Source organism: Crinia signifera, chromosome 4 (assembly GCF_055691185.1).
Source record: "Crinia signifera chromosome 4, ASM5569118v1, whole genome shotgun sequence".
NCBI classification, from domain to species: Eukaryota; Metazoa; Chordata; class Amphibia; order Anura; family Myobatrachidae; genus Crinia; species Crinia signifera.
In genome coordinates, this window is record NC_139220.1 from 88,023,699 (window position 1) to 88,043,288 (window position 19,590).

Sequence of the window (19,590 nt, forward strand, 5' to 3'; positions counted from 1 at the left end):
TGTATATCTGAGACTGAGCTTGCATCTGTATATCCTCCCCCCCCCCCCCCCCCCTCCACTGAGCTCCATTGCACTTCATATAAAGGGAGTTGCACACAGATATTCAAAGTAATCAGCATGGTACTGCTGTATCCTAGTCTCCTCTACAAGGACACATTTTTGGTTAAACACAACCAATGTAGTCAGCTGGATAGGATCTGGTCTAATGCTATATATGTATGTAGTCCCTCCACTGTCCTTCTGGGGGAGACACCCTAAACCACTTTGGTCACTGTGTCACAGGAATCTGAGGATGTAAGGGCACCCACAGCCTGCCTTGGCAGCACTGGGCTGTGACCCTTGTTTTGTTGTGTTCCCTGTGTGCAATCTTGTATGGCTCTGCAATTTGTCCCCTCCTGTGTACTGAGCCCAGGCCCTGGTGTATGCCTGTAATCCCAGCTGCTCGGGAGGCTTAGGTTGTTTTAAGAATGGGAGTTCTGGTCCACATTGTGCTATGCTCATCTGGTGTTTCTGAGCTCCAGCCACCATATTGATCTTTTTAAATAAGGGTTTTCTGTGTCTGGCTCTTAATTTCAAAAGTTTTGTCCTCTTCAGTTGTAACTACGATGCTTCATGTATGGAAGCCACTAACCAAACTCACTGCTGGATTTGGCTTTTGTACATTTGCCTGGTGCAAGAGATTCTCGGCTGAGGTATTTAGTCTCCCGTTTTTTGTTTTTTATAAGCCTTTCTCCAAGACGGTTTGTTGAAGGGTTTCTGTCTTTTCTCTCTCAATGGGACAGGTTCTGCCTTTTTTGTTCCCGTTTTCAGGGATGGTTGGCTAACCACCTGGATATTTGCTGGGTACTTGTTTCCTAGCACGGCCACAAATCTTGGCCATCGGGGGTAATTTTAGTGGCCTGCGACGCGACCGACGCGATGCCCCCGATTTTTCCATTGAAATGCATTGAAAAGAGTGAAAAATCGGGTTGGTCGCGTCGTGTGCGCCTAAAAATGCTTAAATTGTCCACCCGCGATGGCCCCATAGGGAACAATGTTAAATGCCTCAATTTACCCGCGATGACCCCGATTTCTTATAGGAAACAATGTTAAATGGGTCAATTTACCCAAATCATCATAGGGAACAATGGTAAATGGGCCAGAAAGCCCAAAAAAAACCCCTGACCAGTGAAATGTCCCCCCAAAAGTAGTTCACGCCACCCCGCAATGAACGTGAACCCGAAGCGTGGCGAGCGCAGCGAGTCTGCGAGGGGCGGCGGTACGCGTCCTCCGACCTTTTCATACCCCCACTATCCACTAGGGCGTGGAGTGAGAATAGAATAGTGTGGCGAGCCCCGCGGATACCTTCACAGGTATCTGCGTCCCCTCGCGTGGCTCGCTGCGCTCGCCACACTATTCTATTCTCGCTCCACGCCGTAGTGGATAGTAGGGGTATGAAAAGGTCGGAGAACGCGTACCGCCGCCCCTCGCGGGCTCGCTGCGCTCGCCACGCTTCGGGTTCACGTTGATCACGTGGTGGCGTAAACTACTTTTGGGGGGACATTTCAATGTTCAGGGGTGTTTTTGGCCCATTTACCATTTGTTCCTATGATAATTTGGGTAAATTGAGCCATTTCACATTGTTTCCTATGGGAAATCGTGGTCATCGCGGGTAAATTGAGGCATTTAACATTGTTCTCTATGGGGTCATCGCGTCTGGCCCATCGCACCCGATTTTTTTTGCGCATGCGATGCCCGCGATGGTCCTGATTTTACCCCCGATGAATGCAATTATGATCGTTGTGGCCGTGCTAGGAAACAAGTACCATTTGCTGTTTTTCTTAAGTCATCATATGTGCCTCCTATCCCTCTTTGAGATTTGAAGTTTGGTCCTTCTGTTTTCTAACGTTAAAGCTATTTATTTGTCTTAGCAGTTGCATCTGCTCGGCAGGTTTCTGAACTGGCTGCCTTGTCTTGCAATACATAATTTACTCATTTTTTTTTTCATTCATTCCAACTGCATGGTTTGATGTCAAAGACATCCTTTTTGTCTAAGGTGGTGTCTACATTCCATCTCAACAAAGATATTATTCTGCTGGCCTTTACTCAGTTCTGTCTTTGCAGGATGTATAGTCACTGGCTTTGTTGGACATTGTTCAGGCCTTAAAAGATCTACTTATCGTACATTGTTGCACCGCATTGAGTTTTTTGTTTGTTTTTTACTTGTGGATGCATTGATGTTGGCTTGGCTCATTGAGTCAACAAACAGGCTTATGTGTCTTCAAATTTCCTAGTTCCATTTTTTTCTAAGGGCTCATTCGATTAAAGCCAAAGGTACGTCTTGGGCAGTTCGCCCTGACATATCTGTGGAGCAAGGCTTCTGTGCACACTCTCGCTAAGTTTAATCTGTTATCTAACTTTTTGGTTTAGATATCCTGATTTTGCTGAACTGTCTTTAGGTCATCTGCAACAATTTTTTACCTATCCATGGAGACTAACCTTTTTTTTTTTTTTTTTCCCCCGCAGGGAAAGATGATTATGCAGGATAAACTTGAGAAGGAGCGGAATGATGCCAAGAATGCTGTGGAAGAATATGTGTACGAGATGAGAGACAAACTGAGCTGCGTTTATGAGAAGTTTGTCAATGAAGATGTAAGTGGGCCGCTTTTACCATTCACACTTTTATTTACATTAAAGTTGGTTTTGTACGTATGGTCAGGTGGGTCTTCATGACATATTGTCCTTTAGCTGGAAGAAATAAAACATGGCAACCTGTTATTCCTGTGGTATAAGGTAGAAATGATTCAGAAGTTTAGTGAAATTGTAATGGTGTAAGAGGAAAAAAATTGCAATACCTGAGTAAGGCCACTCTGCTCCCCTTTACCAGAGTACTGGGTTACCATACCATAGGGGTGTATTCAATGATTTTTGCGAGCTGTGACAGCGAGCAGTGTTGTTGACTGCTTGCTGTCACAGCTTGCAAGGTCTGTAGTCAACTGACCCCCATCACACGCAGTTTCCCCCTTGCTAGGTTTTTGGAGCGATGGGGAAACTGCGCGTGTGGCCGCTAAAACAGCGAGGCTCGCGACTAAATGCAGCGGGCTCCCTGTATTACCCGCGAGCCACGCTGTTTGGGTGAATCTTCGCTGTCCTCTGACAGCGTGAATTCACCCCGGAACGCAAAATAGGGTCAGCACTGGCATAGGTGTTAAACGGCAAGGATCACTTGTTTTCGGTGATCCCCCACAATTTAACCCCCACGTGGGCCACATTGAATACGCCCATGTTAGAGGGAGCCCTGAAGCTTGTGGAATGCTTGAAATTGCATCAGGCAAGGTTGTATATTGTATAAGAAACAGGTACTTTGCAAGAACTCTAAGCAATTTGCGGTACTTATGTATTATCTGGGCTCCCATGTTAAATGCACCCCATTTTTTCATACCCCTACTATCCAGCTACGCATGGAGTTGATTTTATATAGTGTGGCGAGCCACCGTGCCCGAAGCGTGGCGAGGGGACGCAGTCTCATAAGAAAAACGGGAGCCCAGATATTACATAAGTACCATTTGCATTTGTTGTGTGGTAACCCTGTGTGCGTATCTGTCTCTCAAAAGATAGAACCTTGCTAAGCGTTAAATAACTGCTCCTCTATAGATCCCCAGTGTTAGTGGAGGAGGAATAGGAACATTTTAGAGAGGGAGTACGCTTATACAGTCCTCTTGCCTAGATTACGGTTTAAGCCCTATGTCGGGCTGTACAGAAAGAAAGACCTCATAATATAAAACCAATTATTCATGGAATTTGTAGATTAAAATATACAGTAAAGGATTCTGCCAAGCATATATATATAGCTAATTGCCAGTTTTGACTGATCAAGCAATGTAAATAGCGATTCCAAACCCTAAGCGTTTCTTCAAAGCAGTGTTCATCGGGGTCTTTATTTACTTGATCCGTAATGGTCATACATTTTAAAGTGAATGACTCTATTTAGCTTAAGATCGATATGTCAATTGTAGATTGGTATCCAAAAATTTAGATCCTCTTAAGTGGCATGATTCTCCCTGTAAGGTGGAAGACAGACTGGAGCAGCCTCAGTGTAACTTCACCCAAAGTGTCAGTGTGCACTGATGTCTATCCTAAAGCATAACTTGGCCATTATCTGCCGTGCATATAATTAATACATTTCTTCCAAAGGATCGGAACAGCTTTATTCTAAAACTTGAGGACACTGAGAACTGGTTGTATGAAGATGGAGAGGATCAGCCAAAACAAGTTTATATAGACAAAATAACAGACCTAAAGGTAGGTTATTTGAAATGGATTGCTCAGAAATTCTGAGAAATGTTTTCCTTACTAGATATGCCTGAATCCGAACCTGTGCACAGCCATGGTCAAAGGTTTCGAGACTGACAACACATTTATTTTTATTTATTTATTGATTGCGAAGACCCTCTTTGCTGTGACAATGAACTTCATCCCAAAAAACAATCTCCACTGCATAACAGCACTGCCACAAAATGACCAGCTGACATGTCAGTGAGTCTTTTAACACCGGTGAGGATGTGGAATGGGCGGCCATCAGTTAATGGGGCAGATGTATTAAGCCTTAACAAGATATAAATGCAAGGGTGATGAGGAGAGATAAACATCCAGCCCATCACATCCGACCTGCCATGTTACAGGCTGTGTTTGAAAAAGTCAGTAAGGAGCTGATTGGCTGGACGTTTATCTCTCTATCACCCTTGCATTTATCTCTTGTTAAGGCTTAATACATCTGCCCCAGTATATGGTCCAGATGTTGATTGACAGCATGCCAGGGTTGATTGCAGGGTTGAACATTCTTTTTCAAGACCTCTGCAATTTGACTTGTTTTATTGACAATTACATTAAGTTTATGCAAAGCCTTTGACACTTATGAAATGCTTGTGATAGTACTTCAGTATACCATAGTAACATCTCCCAAAAAGTTCTAAAAACAATGAAGCCGCAAACTTTGAAAACCAATACTTCTGTCATTCTCAAAGCTTTTGGCCATAGGTGTATTTGAAGAGTTATCATGAGCACATTAGCCCGGTCTATGATGGGTCTGAAATATAACATGACTAATTCTTTTCCAGAATTTGGGTCAGCCTATACAAATGCGTTACCAAGAGTTTGTGGAGAGACCGAAGGCCTTTGATGAGCTTGGAAAACAAATTCAGCTGTACATGAAAGTTATTCATGCCTTTAAAAATAAGGTATTCATTTATTTATTTTTAACTACAGTTTATTAAAATGAAGGTGCAATATGTGTATACAGTGTTTAAAGCAATATGGGTCAGTTGGAGGAAGGTCATGGCTCTGTTTTTGCTTTTGGAAGAACTCCCACATTTTATGTAGGTTTCCATGTTGCCACATCATGACCTCTGACATCATGTCATGCTGCACACAGACGCAGAGCTCCTTTGTCAGGAGCAGCATCTAGGCGGGATTAGATCTGTGCAGGCCAATCATTGGATTGGAAGCTCAAATCCCAGTGTGTTTAGGGCCAAATACCGGGATCCCACCGATCCTGGTATTGGCCACCTTAATTTTAAGTGAGGAGGAATGTAATGCAGAGTAGCCCTGTACGGTCTTGTCTCCATCTGCCACTTATTGAATAAGGGAGGTATTTTGATGCATAAGTGTGTACAGCAGGTCTTTATCATTATGTTCTGTGTACGCTGGACTATTGGGATATCTTGATTTGGATGCTTAGGGCTATGTCTGAGTCCCCTAACCCATATCATTCTGGAGTAGCAAAGTATAGCCCCTAGGAAGATGTTCCTGTATAGTGGGGAGGTGCCTGTTGTGACTCGTTCTCTGACCCCTAGACACTGATTTTAACCCTTGGTGAGTTCCAAAATCTGAGAGCTGTGCAAAATATCTGCTACTAAATATGCCAGCGTTCCTCACATTTGGCATAATCTTTTTTGACACTACTCTATTTTTTTTAATTTCTAGATTTCCTATGTAAGGTAAACCTTAGAGGTTATTATGATTAAAAATGTTTGAGTGCCAAGTGAATTTGACAAAATAGGTTTGAAAAATGCCAAGCAAAGGGTTAAACCCCACCCATGTCTCATGAATGTTTCTGAAACAGAATGGTGTTTTTAGTATTTACATCAAAAATGCTCTACTGTACTCTGGGCTGTAGTAATAGAGCCATATGTAAGATGAAGCAAGGATGTTGTAAATTATGACTTTTCTGTAAGGAATATATTAACATGCTAATCACTGTATAGTATACAGGCTAGAAAGGAGTCATGGTTCACTTTTGAGGGTCTTATGGAACCAATTTAAAGAAATATAACTTTAAATATGCGTGACTGCCTTGGTAAATGTGAAGTCTATAGAGTGGACCGTTCCATTGTGGTGGGTAATCGGCAGCCCTTTCCATGTGACTACATTCTCGTTAATGGCATAGACCAGTGGTAGCCAACCCTAGCCCTCGAGAGCTACCAACAGTTCACATTTTCCAGACAACCTAGCTGCTGCACAGCTGCACTCATTAATCAATGACACATTTTAAAAGATCCACAGATGGAGCTAATTAGCTCATTAGTGATTCTGTGAGGAGACCTGCAAAACATGCACTGTTGGTAGCTCTCGAGGACCTAGGGTTGGCTACCCCAGGCATAGACTATTCACATTGTTTCCTTGGTCAGGGTAGGGTCCCCCTGGAAAGTGTTCAGTAGAAGTGTTCTGTGTGGTGATGACTTTTTTTTTTTTTTTTTTCTTGTAGGAAGAAGCGTATGACCATTTGGATGCTGCGGACATGGAGAAAGTTGAAAAGAGCATAAATGAAGCTATGGAATGGATGAATAACAAAATGAATCTACAAATGAAGCAAAATCTAACTGTAGATCCTGTTGTAAAAACAAAGGATATCCTTGCAAAAACAAAAGTGAGTGAGTTGTTGGTGTGGTCCAATGGAGTCTGATACGAACAATCCTTTAACTGGTAAAGTCTGATGTTGGGGGCACCTCATAATGTTTATTTAAGAAGTGTCATGTTAAATCAGTAGTAGCATGCTTTAAGGCGACTTCTCATCTACATCCTGTATTAATATGTGGTTTGCATAGTATTTATATCTGTTCTTACAGTGGTTAAATAAAGCAACCTTCTGTGAATTAATTCTAAAGAATGAGTTCATTAAAATTGATTTATTTTATATAATTTATCAGTTTTCAGGTAACTAAATGTAAGATAGCCAAACTCTATAATATGAAGTTCTTCTGCTCCTATGTATTCCTCCATCATGTGGCCTCTAGTGGTCACTGGTGGCACTTCACCTCATAGAGGGGTGATGTAGGTAGCATTTTATTGATGGATTTTATCTTTATTTTTTAGATTCAATATGGGTCTGGGTAAAACACTTGTAAGGAGCTGAAGGCTCTCCCTACAACTAAATAATTTCCTTGGTATATTGGAACTTCTTTTTAAATTTTTAATTTTTTTTTCTTTCTTCAAGGAATTGACGAGCACATGCAACCCAATTGTCTCCAAGCCGAAACCGAAGGTGGAACCACCAAAAGAGGAGCAGCAAGCAGGGGAGCAGAACGGACCAGTAGAAAATAACACAAATGGCCAGGGGCCGCAGGCTGCAGAACAAAGCCCAAACACAGGCACTTCTGAAGCAGAAAAGAAGCTTCCAGAAATGGACATTGAGTAAATTCCAGAATTGATTTCTATTATCAAACAGTATAACAAAGCTTTAAGTTGTTACCTACATATGGCTCAGACCTACCGATCAGAGAAAAGTGATGACTGCAAATTTCTTGTAGTTTCTTAGTCAACCCTATATTTTACTGCATTTTGTTTTCTACACCTTTTGACCTTCGTGTTTTGACAATGTTCTGATTTTTTTTTTTCTATTTGTATGTTTTAGTCAGTCCTTGTTACTACAGTTTTAGCTATGGCTGTAACTTGCACATTATCCAATAGGTTTCTGTCTGGAGTTACACCAGGTCTCTAACTTTTTAGTAGTCTTCAAGGTTTCCGAATGGCTGAATTTCTTGTTCAAAATTCTATGGCAACAAAAGCAACAGCCCTATGATCCGCTTTTATGTTCCTGAACAGACGCCGTTGTCTTGGTTTGCATCTCTTTCTGTATGCTACATTTCCTCCTCGTTGACAGCTAGTTAATGGCAGTAATCTTAGCCTCTTGCATGGAAGCCTGGTTGCTTAATGGGGCTAGCAAGACATAGGAGTATTAAAACCCAGCGCTAGCTGCTAAGAACTGGAGATGGCTTGTTCCATGGAGTGTTATATTTTCCATAGATCCATGTAAATCTATAGCCTAGTTTATGTTACAGACAATGTGCTATTCTGTCCATGATGCAGCTCTGATGAATCCACCGTGGTAACAATTTGTATTACACCGTAACAGAAGAGTGAGCTTTTACAGAAGGTAAATCCATTTGGGTAAGTGCCGAATCCCACACAAAGCCAAGAACCATCCTTTGTAGTACTGTTGGGATTCTAAGAACCATGTGCGTTAATGCCCCCCATCTCTCCAAGAAAATGGCTGGGGCTTGATATTGATAAAGATCATCACTTGACGGGTACAGGTAAAATCGCTTGCACCCATTGCAATGCAGCTTGTTTGTCAATCATCCTTCATGTTATTTTAAACATGGGACAAGTAAATAGTATTTGTTTTGTGGCATACGTTTCTAGTAACCATATTGGTCCCAGAGGAAAACTGGATTCTCTTCTAATCACATGAATCTTGTGTTAAGGATGCTGCACATGGGTATTTTGGGCCGACCAGATTACTTTTGTGCAACATTTGGCATAATGTTTATGTTGGGTAAAAGTTCAGATCCCATAGAGAAGTCATCTTTGTCAATTTTTTTTTTTTATTATTGTTATAACTGTAACTCTTAACACCTACAGCGATCTTGTCTGAAAATAAACTTGCTGGGTTGCAAAATGTTGTGCTTTTATTATTATTTATAACAAAGTTGGCTGTGTGGTATTGCATAGCCCTAATGCCGCCCATACACGTCCCGATACGGGCGTGCGTTCCGTGCTTAACTAGCACGCATCACATCGCATTGCATGCGTTGCAATGTAATGAAAACTATGTGTAAGCACATACGTTTTGTACTGTGCGATGAGGTGCTGCAGGAGCGCGCACCTCAAAGCACGCATCGCAGCGTGTATGGGCTCCCTAAGGCTAATTTGATCATTTTTAGACTGGACACTTGCAAACCAGGGATTAAACCTTATAGCAGTGGTTCCCAAACTGTTAGGCACCCTGGGATGCCATGAGGCTATTGCAGGGTTGCTTGAGTTTTGTTTATGGTCAAAGTGTTCCGCAAAGCGGTGCTAGTGGCTGACTTAGCACAGCTGGTTAATCAAGTTGACTGAGATACTAATAAAGTGGTCAAGCATGGTTCTACTTAAACCTGGACGTTCAGTTGAATGGTTGATCTTCTAGAGCTACTGTCAGCCAGTGAGTACCAGCAATATGTCTGAACGGCTTTAATGCATATTGTGTCAGCGATATAGCACACATCATACTGCTTGTATGGGCGATCAGCCAAGTGCTGTACACTTTCTGCGCAAGACAGTTGTGATGAAATCCATCTGCAGACACCTAGTATTGTGCATTTACATGCTCCCACCCAGTTGCACTCACACATGCTAGTGTGTTACTGGACACTATATTAAACAGAGCATCCTGTTTACAGCTGCATATTGTTCATAATGCCCTCCTCCAAAAATTATTAACGTAAATTAACATTCTAGTGAGGTGTTATTGGGATGCCGGTGCAGAGCCCCGACACCCAGATGGTAAGTACTGTAACCCTTACCTGCCTAAACCTGCTTTCCCGCAGCATAACCTCATATCCTCTCCCCCGGGACCCTAACCCAGGGGTTGGCAATAAGCGGCCCTCCAGCTGTTGATGAACTACACATCCCAGCATGACTCATCAGTTTCAGCATTGCCAAAAAGCAAAACTAAGGCAAGGCATACTGGGATGTGTAGTTCATCAACAGCTGGAAAGCCACTTATTACAGTGTGGACTAGAAGATGACCACAAGTAGCATGGGCACCCAATATGCAGCCCATCCATATCCTCCTCTACCCTACCTAACCCCAACGTATTAACCTTCATAAAGCTGATCATCTGGATTCCTGACCAAGCATTGTGAGAGGATTCTTTTTACCTGTATTGGAATGCCAATTGCATACCAGTATAGCGATCCCTTTCAGTATAAGTGATACCTTTTTTTGCAATAATTGTTTTCCCTATTGTTTAATACTCCATAACCCCCTCTGTATTATGATTACTAACATGAACGCTTTTTGGAGGTGATTGAACTAGATATTATTCTTGGCTCATTGGTTAGTTCAACGGTCGCCTCTCAACGGGCTATATGTATCAAGCTTCAAAAAGTGGCTGGTTGTTTATCACTCTACATTTTATCAAGTGGCACCTACCTGTCACTTTTCAAACCCTTCCTGTAACATGACAGGTAGGAGCTGATTGGCTGGTGGTTTATCACTCCATTTTATCACTTTCTGTAGCTTGATATATCTATCCCAAGGTGCCCACATACAGTATGTTTTGTATGCATTTGTACTTCGTCGCATCTAGTTCAAATTGCATGCAATACGCCAGTGGTTCTCAAACTGGGTCCTGACCTCAGTATGGGGTCGTGACTCCATGTTGCTGACCATCAGGCTGATGACTTTTTTTCTAATCTACGTCGGTGATTCAAGGAGTCTGAAAAACCTGTTGAATTGTCTTATTTTATACTCCTTACATCATATTGTACCTCCACAATGCTGCCATGTATATGTTGTGATGACCTTCTGCAGTCACTTGCTGGGGTCCCGTAATTATTTATCATCTGATGTTATCCCAGAGCAAATAGTTTGAGGACCCCTGCGATACGCTAAAACAGCGTGCAGTTTGAATTCGATGCGATGTAGTACAAAAAGTACTGCATGCACATACTTTTTTTGTTCGGTTCACCCAGAGCTGGGTTTAGAGGCAGACCGGCTCTCTCAGTCCACTGGAGGTTCCTGCTGTCTTGACAGGGGGACCTTCTTCAGGGGAGCTTCACATGCATGGTCCTCTTTGCTTGTGTGCACTCATCCATAGCATGCTGCTCCTACTAATGAGTGACTAAAGGCATAACCTCGGATTCTGATCCGATACACGGTCTTGTGCGCATTGGATCAGAGATTTTCTGTGCTACGCCAAGGATGGAATGGGATAGCGTGACATATTGCCTGCAAAAGGACCTCAAAGGGAGATTGACTGCAACTTCTCCCCTTGGAGATGTCACAGTAGTGGATGGGGGGGGGTTTACGGTAAGCATTTCTGCTCATTTCTTTTTTATTTAAAGGTAAATGCCTTTTATTTTGTATTGGTAGTCCAACTGTGCACAGTCACCCAATTAAATCTGTTCTTTAATCTGTATGTCACAATTGGTATATGCAGAAAAGGAGGGAGCACAAAATGAACATAGGTTTTAAAGTTATTTTACTTAACTTCAATGTATGTGAGCTTTGTACATAACTGCAATCTGCTTGCCACTAGTAGAATCTGCATCCATGACAACACCGATCCATCAGGAGAGACCGGGACCAGCCTTATAGCACCGCCGAATGTTCAGTGGACCAGGACATCTGTGTTTAGCGTTGCTTGTTAGAGGATACTACCAATGCATTTAGTCACTGTGGGACTTCTTCCACCCTGAAGTCCCACAGTGATTAAACTCTATTCACACAATGTCAAATTGCATTTGGATTGCATTGTATACTGTGCTGAGAGATTTAAAATAAATATCAGTGAATATATGGTTGAAAACAGCAATGTTTGTGTTCATATATGCAAAACTTCCCAAAATATATGGTTACTAATGTTCTGTAGAAATATCTTACATCAACAGGCATGTAAGCATGGACACACCCCGGGGGCGTGACCTCAGACGTGATGACGTAACACGCTGGTGAGCAAGAGGCGGCGGGGAGCGTGTGAGATGGAGGCCGTGACTACCGCTGAATGCTGTTACGGCTCTACTGCCTGAGACCAGCCGAGACTGCTGAATGCTGCGACGGCGCTATTATTTGAGCCCAGCTGAGACAGTGCGTTCACCCGGCACTTCACAATAGATGCACCTTCTCTTAAATCAAGCCGAGCGAGGAACAGCAGACGCGGCATGCAGCAAGCCAAGAACGACTACAAGCAGGAACGGTGACCTGATACCCTAAGTCCCTCCACCCCCCCCCCCCCCCCCCCCCCCCCCTATACCAGGCGAAGACATCAATCGGCAGCAGGACGGGAGGCTGGGAACCGAGGAAGGGAAGGAGCTGGAGCCTGCGCCACGCCATACCGGCTAGCGCTGAGGCTATACACCCGCCGTAGGGCTCGCTCCAGACGCCGACAAGCACGAGGCTACAAGCGGGCACAAGAGAAACACGCAGCAGCAGCAAGAGCCCGGGGGGCACGTGAGTAGCTGCAAACGCAGCGGAGCACTATTTTTGCCTTCATAATAATATATAAAATGGCAGCATGAAAGGAACTGTACCCAATAGACTAGCTCTGTGCTGAAACCCTCTTTTTGCTCTCACTCTGAACGTGGAACTGTGCGAAAAACGCTCACTCCCAGCCCGGAGGGAATTTAGTATAGCCCCAGAGCAGAGAGGAGTGTTAGGCTAAGACCTGGAGATATTGGTGATTGTACCCCAGGAGGGGGGGGATACCTGGACAGAGCGCCGTTAGTAAATTCCCACGTTTACAGGTGTGGCGTGTGCATTATAAGCCGCATAATCGATTCTCTAGCAGCCTCACAAGTGTTTTCACCTAATTAATCAATCACCTGCCAAATTAAAATATGGGGAAAACAACGCAGACGACAGCAGCTGCAAAGCTGGCACGCTTTGCCAGCGGAACGAGTGCCCAAACTAGAAACAAGGAGACGCGGGAATCCTTATCCCCAAACACCTCGGCTATGGGTAATCAGGTAGAAACATCTGGAGAACCTACCCTACAACAGTTATTAGAGGCAATAATGGGAAGTGAGACCAGAATTGGGGAAAAAATCTCCCAAACACAGGCAGAGATTGGCCTGATTAGACAGGATCTACAAAAGATCCAACTCAGGGTGGAGGAGACCGAAAAGAGGATCTCAACAATAGAGGACAGACAAATTAAGATGGAGACACAACTCAACAATAACATGCATATAATAAAAGGTCTACAGAGCCAGCTGACAGAAGTTGAAGGTCGGGCTCGTAGAAACAATATAAGAATTGTTGGGATCCCTGAGAAAACTGAAGGTGTAGACCCGCAAAAATGGTTAGAGAATTGGTTAACTACTCAATTTGGAAAATAGGCCTTCTCCAATGTGTTCTGTGTTGAACGGGCCCATAGAATCCCCTTACGACCAGGTCCCCCAGGTGCTCCTCCCAGGGCCATGATCGCAAAGATTCTTAACTTTCGCGATAGGGATGTTATTCTACGGCTTGCCCGGGGAAAAAACCCAATAGAGATCCATGGATCCAACATCATGTTCTTTCCTGACTTTGCAAAGGAGGTACAGAAGGAGAGGCAAAAATTCATAAATGTTAAAAAAAGGCTCCGTGAGCAAGAATTACAGTATGCCATGTTGTACCCGGCAAAGATGAGAGTCATTGTGGACGGTATAAGTAAATTCTTCATTACCCCAGAAGAAGTGTCAAGCTGGCTGGATGGCCGAAGGAAATAGTATTTCATCTTGAAATTATGTGGACACTGTTTTTTATTATGAGGACTTGGTCTTTATAAGTCTGGGGGTCCGGGAATGTATATATCAGCTACGTGATTTAGGTATAGGGGGGGGACTGGGGGAATAAGGAAAAAAAAAAAAAAAAAAAAAAATCAGAAATAATATAAGATAGGGAAAGGTCTTCGTAACTAGATAAATATGAGATACTAGGTGGTCTACCAAAAGAAAATTGGCGGCTAATGATGTCCACATGCTATATCAGTCAATGTAAAGGAAAATTAAGCAGAAAGCCGCTTCATGGGAACCAGCTAGTCATCAATGAGGTTATGGTGGTAAATACGCCCTATCTGGGAGGGTTTGGGGAGGGGGGGGGGAGGGGGGAGGGGGGAAGGGGAGAGTGCTGGGGGGCGGGGGGCTGGCGGGGGAGGGATAGGGGGATTTAAGTGTGCTATTGGGGTGATGGCATACAGGGAGGGGGGGAAGAAGATGGGCAATTTACGGAAAATAACGAATAGAGGTATTGGATACACCGGTATGAACTTTTTGAATAGAACACAATATTTAAGAGTTTTAGAGAAAATACTTAGTTAGTTATGGTTAAATTGATATATTGGAACACGCGGGGTTTAAATGATAAACTGAAAAGATCTATTGTTATGAATCAGGTTAAGAAATATAGTGCACAAATTATTTGTTTAGCAGAAACACATCTCACACACCAAAGAGTTGGTATGTTAAAAAGGACATGGATTGGACAGTCCTATCACTCATGTTTCACAAATGATTCACGAGGGGTTTCAGTATTGTTCCACAGGAACACACCCTTCCATTGCGTCAGGCAAGATATTGACGCATATGGAAGGTATGTGTTCCTGCAGGGAAATATAAAGCATAAGTCAATATGTATTTTGGCAATCTATATCCCCCCTCCGTTTCAATATGAAATATTGATAAAAGCGGTTGCATTTGCCTCCAAATCTATAAATAAAGAATTGCTTTGTGTAGGAGATCTAAACAATGTTATGAATCCCACAATTGATCGCTGGTCAAAAAATTCGAGATCTGGAAAGGGAAATAATAAAGGGTTGCATAATTTTATGGAAAATATAGGCTGGTTGGACATATGGCGAGAGAAGCATGGGGACGAGATTGCATATTCATGCTATTCACAATCCCACGAGGCACTATCCCGGATCGACATTGCCTTTCCCACGTGGGATTTCAGATCACTCACCAATCATGCTGCAATTAGCGGATAACGTAGAAGTAGGGAATAGACTCTGGAAATGCCACCCTAATTGGCTGCTGCAAATGGGCCCGGATGTTGATCTTGGTACAGAATGGTTAGAGTACTTTCAGAGAAATATGGATTCTGCCGAAATGAGTATAGTATGGGATACGGGAAAAGCGGTGATGAGAGGAGCCTTGATTAAACAAATCGCCCAAATAAAAAAACTGACCAGGGAAAAAAATAATACTTTAGAACTAGAAAGTAAAAAGTTAGAAATAAAATACTGGCAGAGTAAGTCTGAAATAGATAAATCGACATGGTGGGCAGCCAAATCAGCTTGGGTTCGGGAAAGCCAAGAAAACGCTATAAAACAAGCCCAGTTTAGCTCAAAATATAGATATTTCCATGGAGATAGGGCCGGTAGATATATGTCTTACCTGATCAACAGTGAATTACCTCAAAAAAAAAATAATATAAGTAACATAATTGATAAACAGGGGGCCCTAATAGAGGATACACGAGGTATTGCCCGGGCTTTTTCCCAATATTACGAAGAATTATATTCTTCCCGTATTAAGAGAAATGCAGAGGAAATAAGTCACTACCTGGAGGATATTCCAATACCCAAGGTAGAAATGGAGGATATGGTGGCGCTCGAGGGTGATATACAGTTGAATGAAATCAAGGAGGCGATTCAAGCGTTGCCAGGGAGTAAAGCGGCGGGTAGCGATGGTCTACCGGCTGAATTGTATAAGAATTATATTGATGTGTGTGCCCCTATATTATTGCAGACATTTGGGAAATGTTTGGAAGCTGGTAGTTTGCCAAACTCTATGGGGGAGGCACTAATTGTGGTGATACACAAGGAAGGAAAGGACCCACGACGGACAGAATCATATAGGCCAATTTCTCTTATAAATATGGATGCCAAAATATTGGCAAAAATTATAGCAAAAAGAATTGAGGGAGCAGTTGATCAGCTCCTAGACGAGGATCAAGTGGGATTCCGAAAGGGGAGAAGCACGGCAATTAACATCCGCCGCTTCTTCACAAATGTCCAACTGGAGGCACCCCAATCGGAGATGGATCGGGTGGTCACACTCGACGCAGCCAAAGCCTTTGACTGCGTCGAGTGGGAGTACCTATGGGCCGTGTTGGGCAGATTCGGATTTGGACCAAAAATCATTGGATGGATCAAAATGTTATATCAATCCCCAATGGCTAGGGTCGTGGTGAACGGCTACACCACGGAACCGTTTGGATTAAGCCGGGGGACTCGTCAGGGGTGTCCACTGTCCCCGATCCTGTTCAACCTGGCCCTAGAGCCCCTTGCTTGTAAAATTAGAGAAATAGACAGGAGGGAAGTTCCCGAGTCAGAGGGTTTAGATAAAAAGGAGATTATCTCTCTGTATGCCGATGATATGATGATATTTGCCGGGCATCGCACTCGCGCGCTACCAATATTACTCCAAACGATTGAAAAACATGGGCAGTACTCAGGTTTAGTGATTAATTGGGAAAAATCAAATATAATACCAAAAAAAGGCTTAGCCATTCACCAAGTAATAAATAAGGAGCTTAAATGGACTGACCAGGTGGAATACTTGGGAGTAACGATCTCTAATAACCCCAAGGATTATATCAATAATAATTTGATACCTGGGATTAAGTGGTATCGGGAAAAAGCTCGGGCATGGCAAAAACTACCATTAACGGTAACAGGGAAAGTTAATCTAGTGAAAATGACGGTATTACCGAAACTATTGTATATTCTCCAGAATACTCCTTGCCATATTCCAGGGAAAATATTCGGACAAATAGACACTATAACCACGTCATTTATATGGGGGAAAAAAAGGGCCAGATTAGGATTAACTACCCTTACAAAAACAAAACAACTTGGGGGTTTAAGTCTTCCAAATTTCCGGTTATATTATATGGCATCTCAAATTTCCCAACTCCAGGGATGGATAAATGGCCAAATGGAGGGACACAGTAAAAATATGGTCTTACAATCCTATGGAAACATAGATCCAAAACAGCTTTTATTAGTATGTGATAAAATGAAACCAGCAAACATGATTATGTGTTTGATCTTTAAGACCTGGATTGCAGTCCATAAACTCTTGGGCTACGAATGGATAGACCCAGAAAGCCCAATATGGGTTAGTAGAATTAATAACAAGGATAAAAATAATATGGCCAATATGATCGAGACCAAGGAAACCTGGGAAAAAGTAGGCATAAAGAATATTGATCAGATATACCATGAAGGTAATTTAAAAAGCTTTGCCCAGCTTCAAAGGGAATATAATATCCCCCAGGAATATAATTTTCGATATATACAATTAAGAAATAGATTGAAAGAAGCCCTAGGAACCAAGGAAATAATTATTCAGGATTCACCAATTAAAAAATTATTAAGCAGGGAGAGGAAAGTAAAAATAGCCGAGCTGTATAAAATATTTATCACCGCTTTACCAGTCCCACAGATAGAAAATATTAGATCTAAATGGGAGCAAGATATGGGTAGATTCACCGATATGGAATGGGCCCAAGCAATATCATCACTTAATCGAGCTACCAAGTCCATAAAATTTCAACAAATTCAGTACTTCATTACTCATCGGGCATACGTCACTCCAGTTCAAATTAACCTCTATGACGGGAACAGGAGTGCCGTATGCCCTAAATGTAAGAACAGCCCTGGAACGTTTTTTCATATGATTTGGCAATGCAACGCAATAAAAAAACTTTGGAAGGAGGTAATAGATATATTAAAGGAAATAGGCTGTAGGGAACAGGATATAGACTGTAGGCTATGTATTTTGGGTATAAAAATGAACCACTTAAGAGGGATGGAGGGAGATATGATTGAATGTTTGATTACACTTGTCAAGGTTTTAATGGCAAGGAAATGGATGGCAAATGATTGCCCGAAAAAAGCAGAATGGATTAAATTGGTGAATGACACTATTATACACGAAAAACATATGCACTTTAATAATAAGGATAAGCTGAGTAAATTTTTGAAGAAGTGGGATAAATGGTTGAAATCGAAATACTATTGCACTTTAATATAATTAAAAAAAAAAAAAGGATCAGACACGGTGTAGATTTAAGGACTAACATTGCCAATAATTCGCTATTCTATAATATAAATTGTAAAAAGCCCAAGGGACTAGGGAGGGAGGGGGGGGGGGGCCGGGGGGGTAATTGCAAGCAGACAAGTAATAGATATGCCTAGATACAAATTAAATAAAAAGTGTCAATTTGTGATGAATTTTCAGAAAGAAAGTATATATGTAAAAAATGTGCTGGAATACTATATCTATGAAGTTGTTTGTAAAGTGTCCAATGTTTTATATATTGTAAATGTTATATATGTAAATTTTAATGGGAAAAAAAAGAAAAAATCTTTTTCAATAAAGAAATACTGAATTAAAAAAAAAAAGCATGGACACACCCATAAAACAGGTACAGAGGGTACCGGATGGGGTCCCGACAGTTCTTTACCCGATGTTCGGATTCCGACTGTTAAAATAGCGACGCGCGGGTTCCCGACGGCCACTGGCTATTCTCCCTCATGGGGGTCCATGACCCCCATAGAGGGAGAATAGGGTACTTGTGAGTTATCTGGGCGCCCGATTTTTGGTCGTATACGCATCGCGTCGCATCGCATGGCATCGTATGTTAACCAAATGGCATGCGATGCGACGCGACGAGATGACCACCCGAACCCGATTTTACATCGGGTACTATGTAAAGTGATCACGTCGCATCGCATGTTAACCACATGGCATGCGATGCGATGCGATACCACCCGATTTTTGCAGTGTAAAACCCCCAAGAAAGTGTCCCAAAAAGTGACACAATGTCAGTCCCATCCCCATTGTTAACGCCACTCCACTATCAACGTGAACCCGAAGCGTGGCGAGCGCAGCGAGCCCGCGAGGGGCGGCGGTACGCGTCCTACGACCTTTTCATGCCCTACTATCCACTAGGGCGTGGAGTGAGAATATAATAGTGTGGCGAGCGCAGCGAGCCACCGAGCCCGAAGCGTGGCGAGCGCAGCCAGATACCTTCACAGGTAAGCGCGTCCCTTCGCGGGCTTCACAGGTGTCCATGGCGACATGGACACCTGTGAAGCCCGCGAAGGGACGCGCTTACCTGTGAAGGTATCCGTGTCCCCTCGCGGGGCTCGCTGCGCTCGCCACGCTTCGGGCTCGGTGGCTCGCTGCGCTCGCCACACTATTATATTCTCACTCCACGCCCTAGTGGATAGTAGGGCATGAAAAGGTCGTAGGACGCGTACCGCCGCCCCTCGCGGGCTCGCTGCGCTCGCCACGCTTCGGGTTCACGTTGATAGTGGAGTGGCTGTGAGCATCCAATATCATTCATCCATATCATGCATATCTGACACATTAAGGACAACTGAATTAAAGGTAATAACTGTGTAATTAACATAAGAATGAAATAAATTAGAATAACAAATAATCATAAAGCACACAATAATCAATCAACATCATGATTTATCAACTAACGTGAGCGCATGCAGAATACGCTCAAATGTGTTGTCTCTCGCCAGGCATTTTCGCCACACGAACTCCTGCATGTAGGAATCTAGA

At 42.9% G+C, this 19,590-nt stretch overlaps 1 protein-coding gene across 1 annotated transcript in view; it reads left to right on the top strand.

Annotated features, from left to right (window-relative positions):
• Positions 1-8,935, top strand: part of HSPA4 (heat shock protein family A (Hsp70) member 4) — a 52,165-nt gene extending 43,230 nt beyond the window's left edge. Inside the window, exons 15-19 of the mRNA XM_083181965.1 lie at positions 2,506-2,631; positions 4,174-4,281; positions 5,097-5,216; positions 6,743-6,904; positions 7,472-8,935. Of these exons, the coding sequence (XP_083038091.1) occupies positions 2,506-2,631; positions 4,174-4,281; positions 5,097-5,216; positions 6,743-6,904; positions 7,472-7,672 (717 nt within the window). The 3' untranslated portion in view covers positions 7,673-8,935. The remainder of the gene's footprint in view (positions 1-2,505; positions 2,632-4,173; positions 4,282-5,096; positions 5,217-6,742; positions 6,905-7,471) is intronic.
• Positions 8,936-19,590: the final 10,655 nt, after the last annotated feature.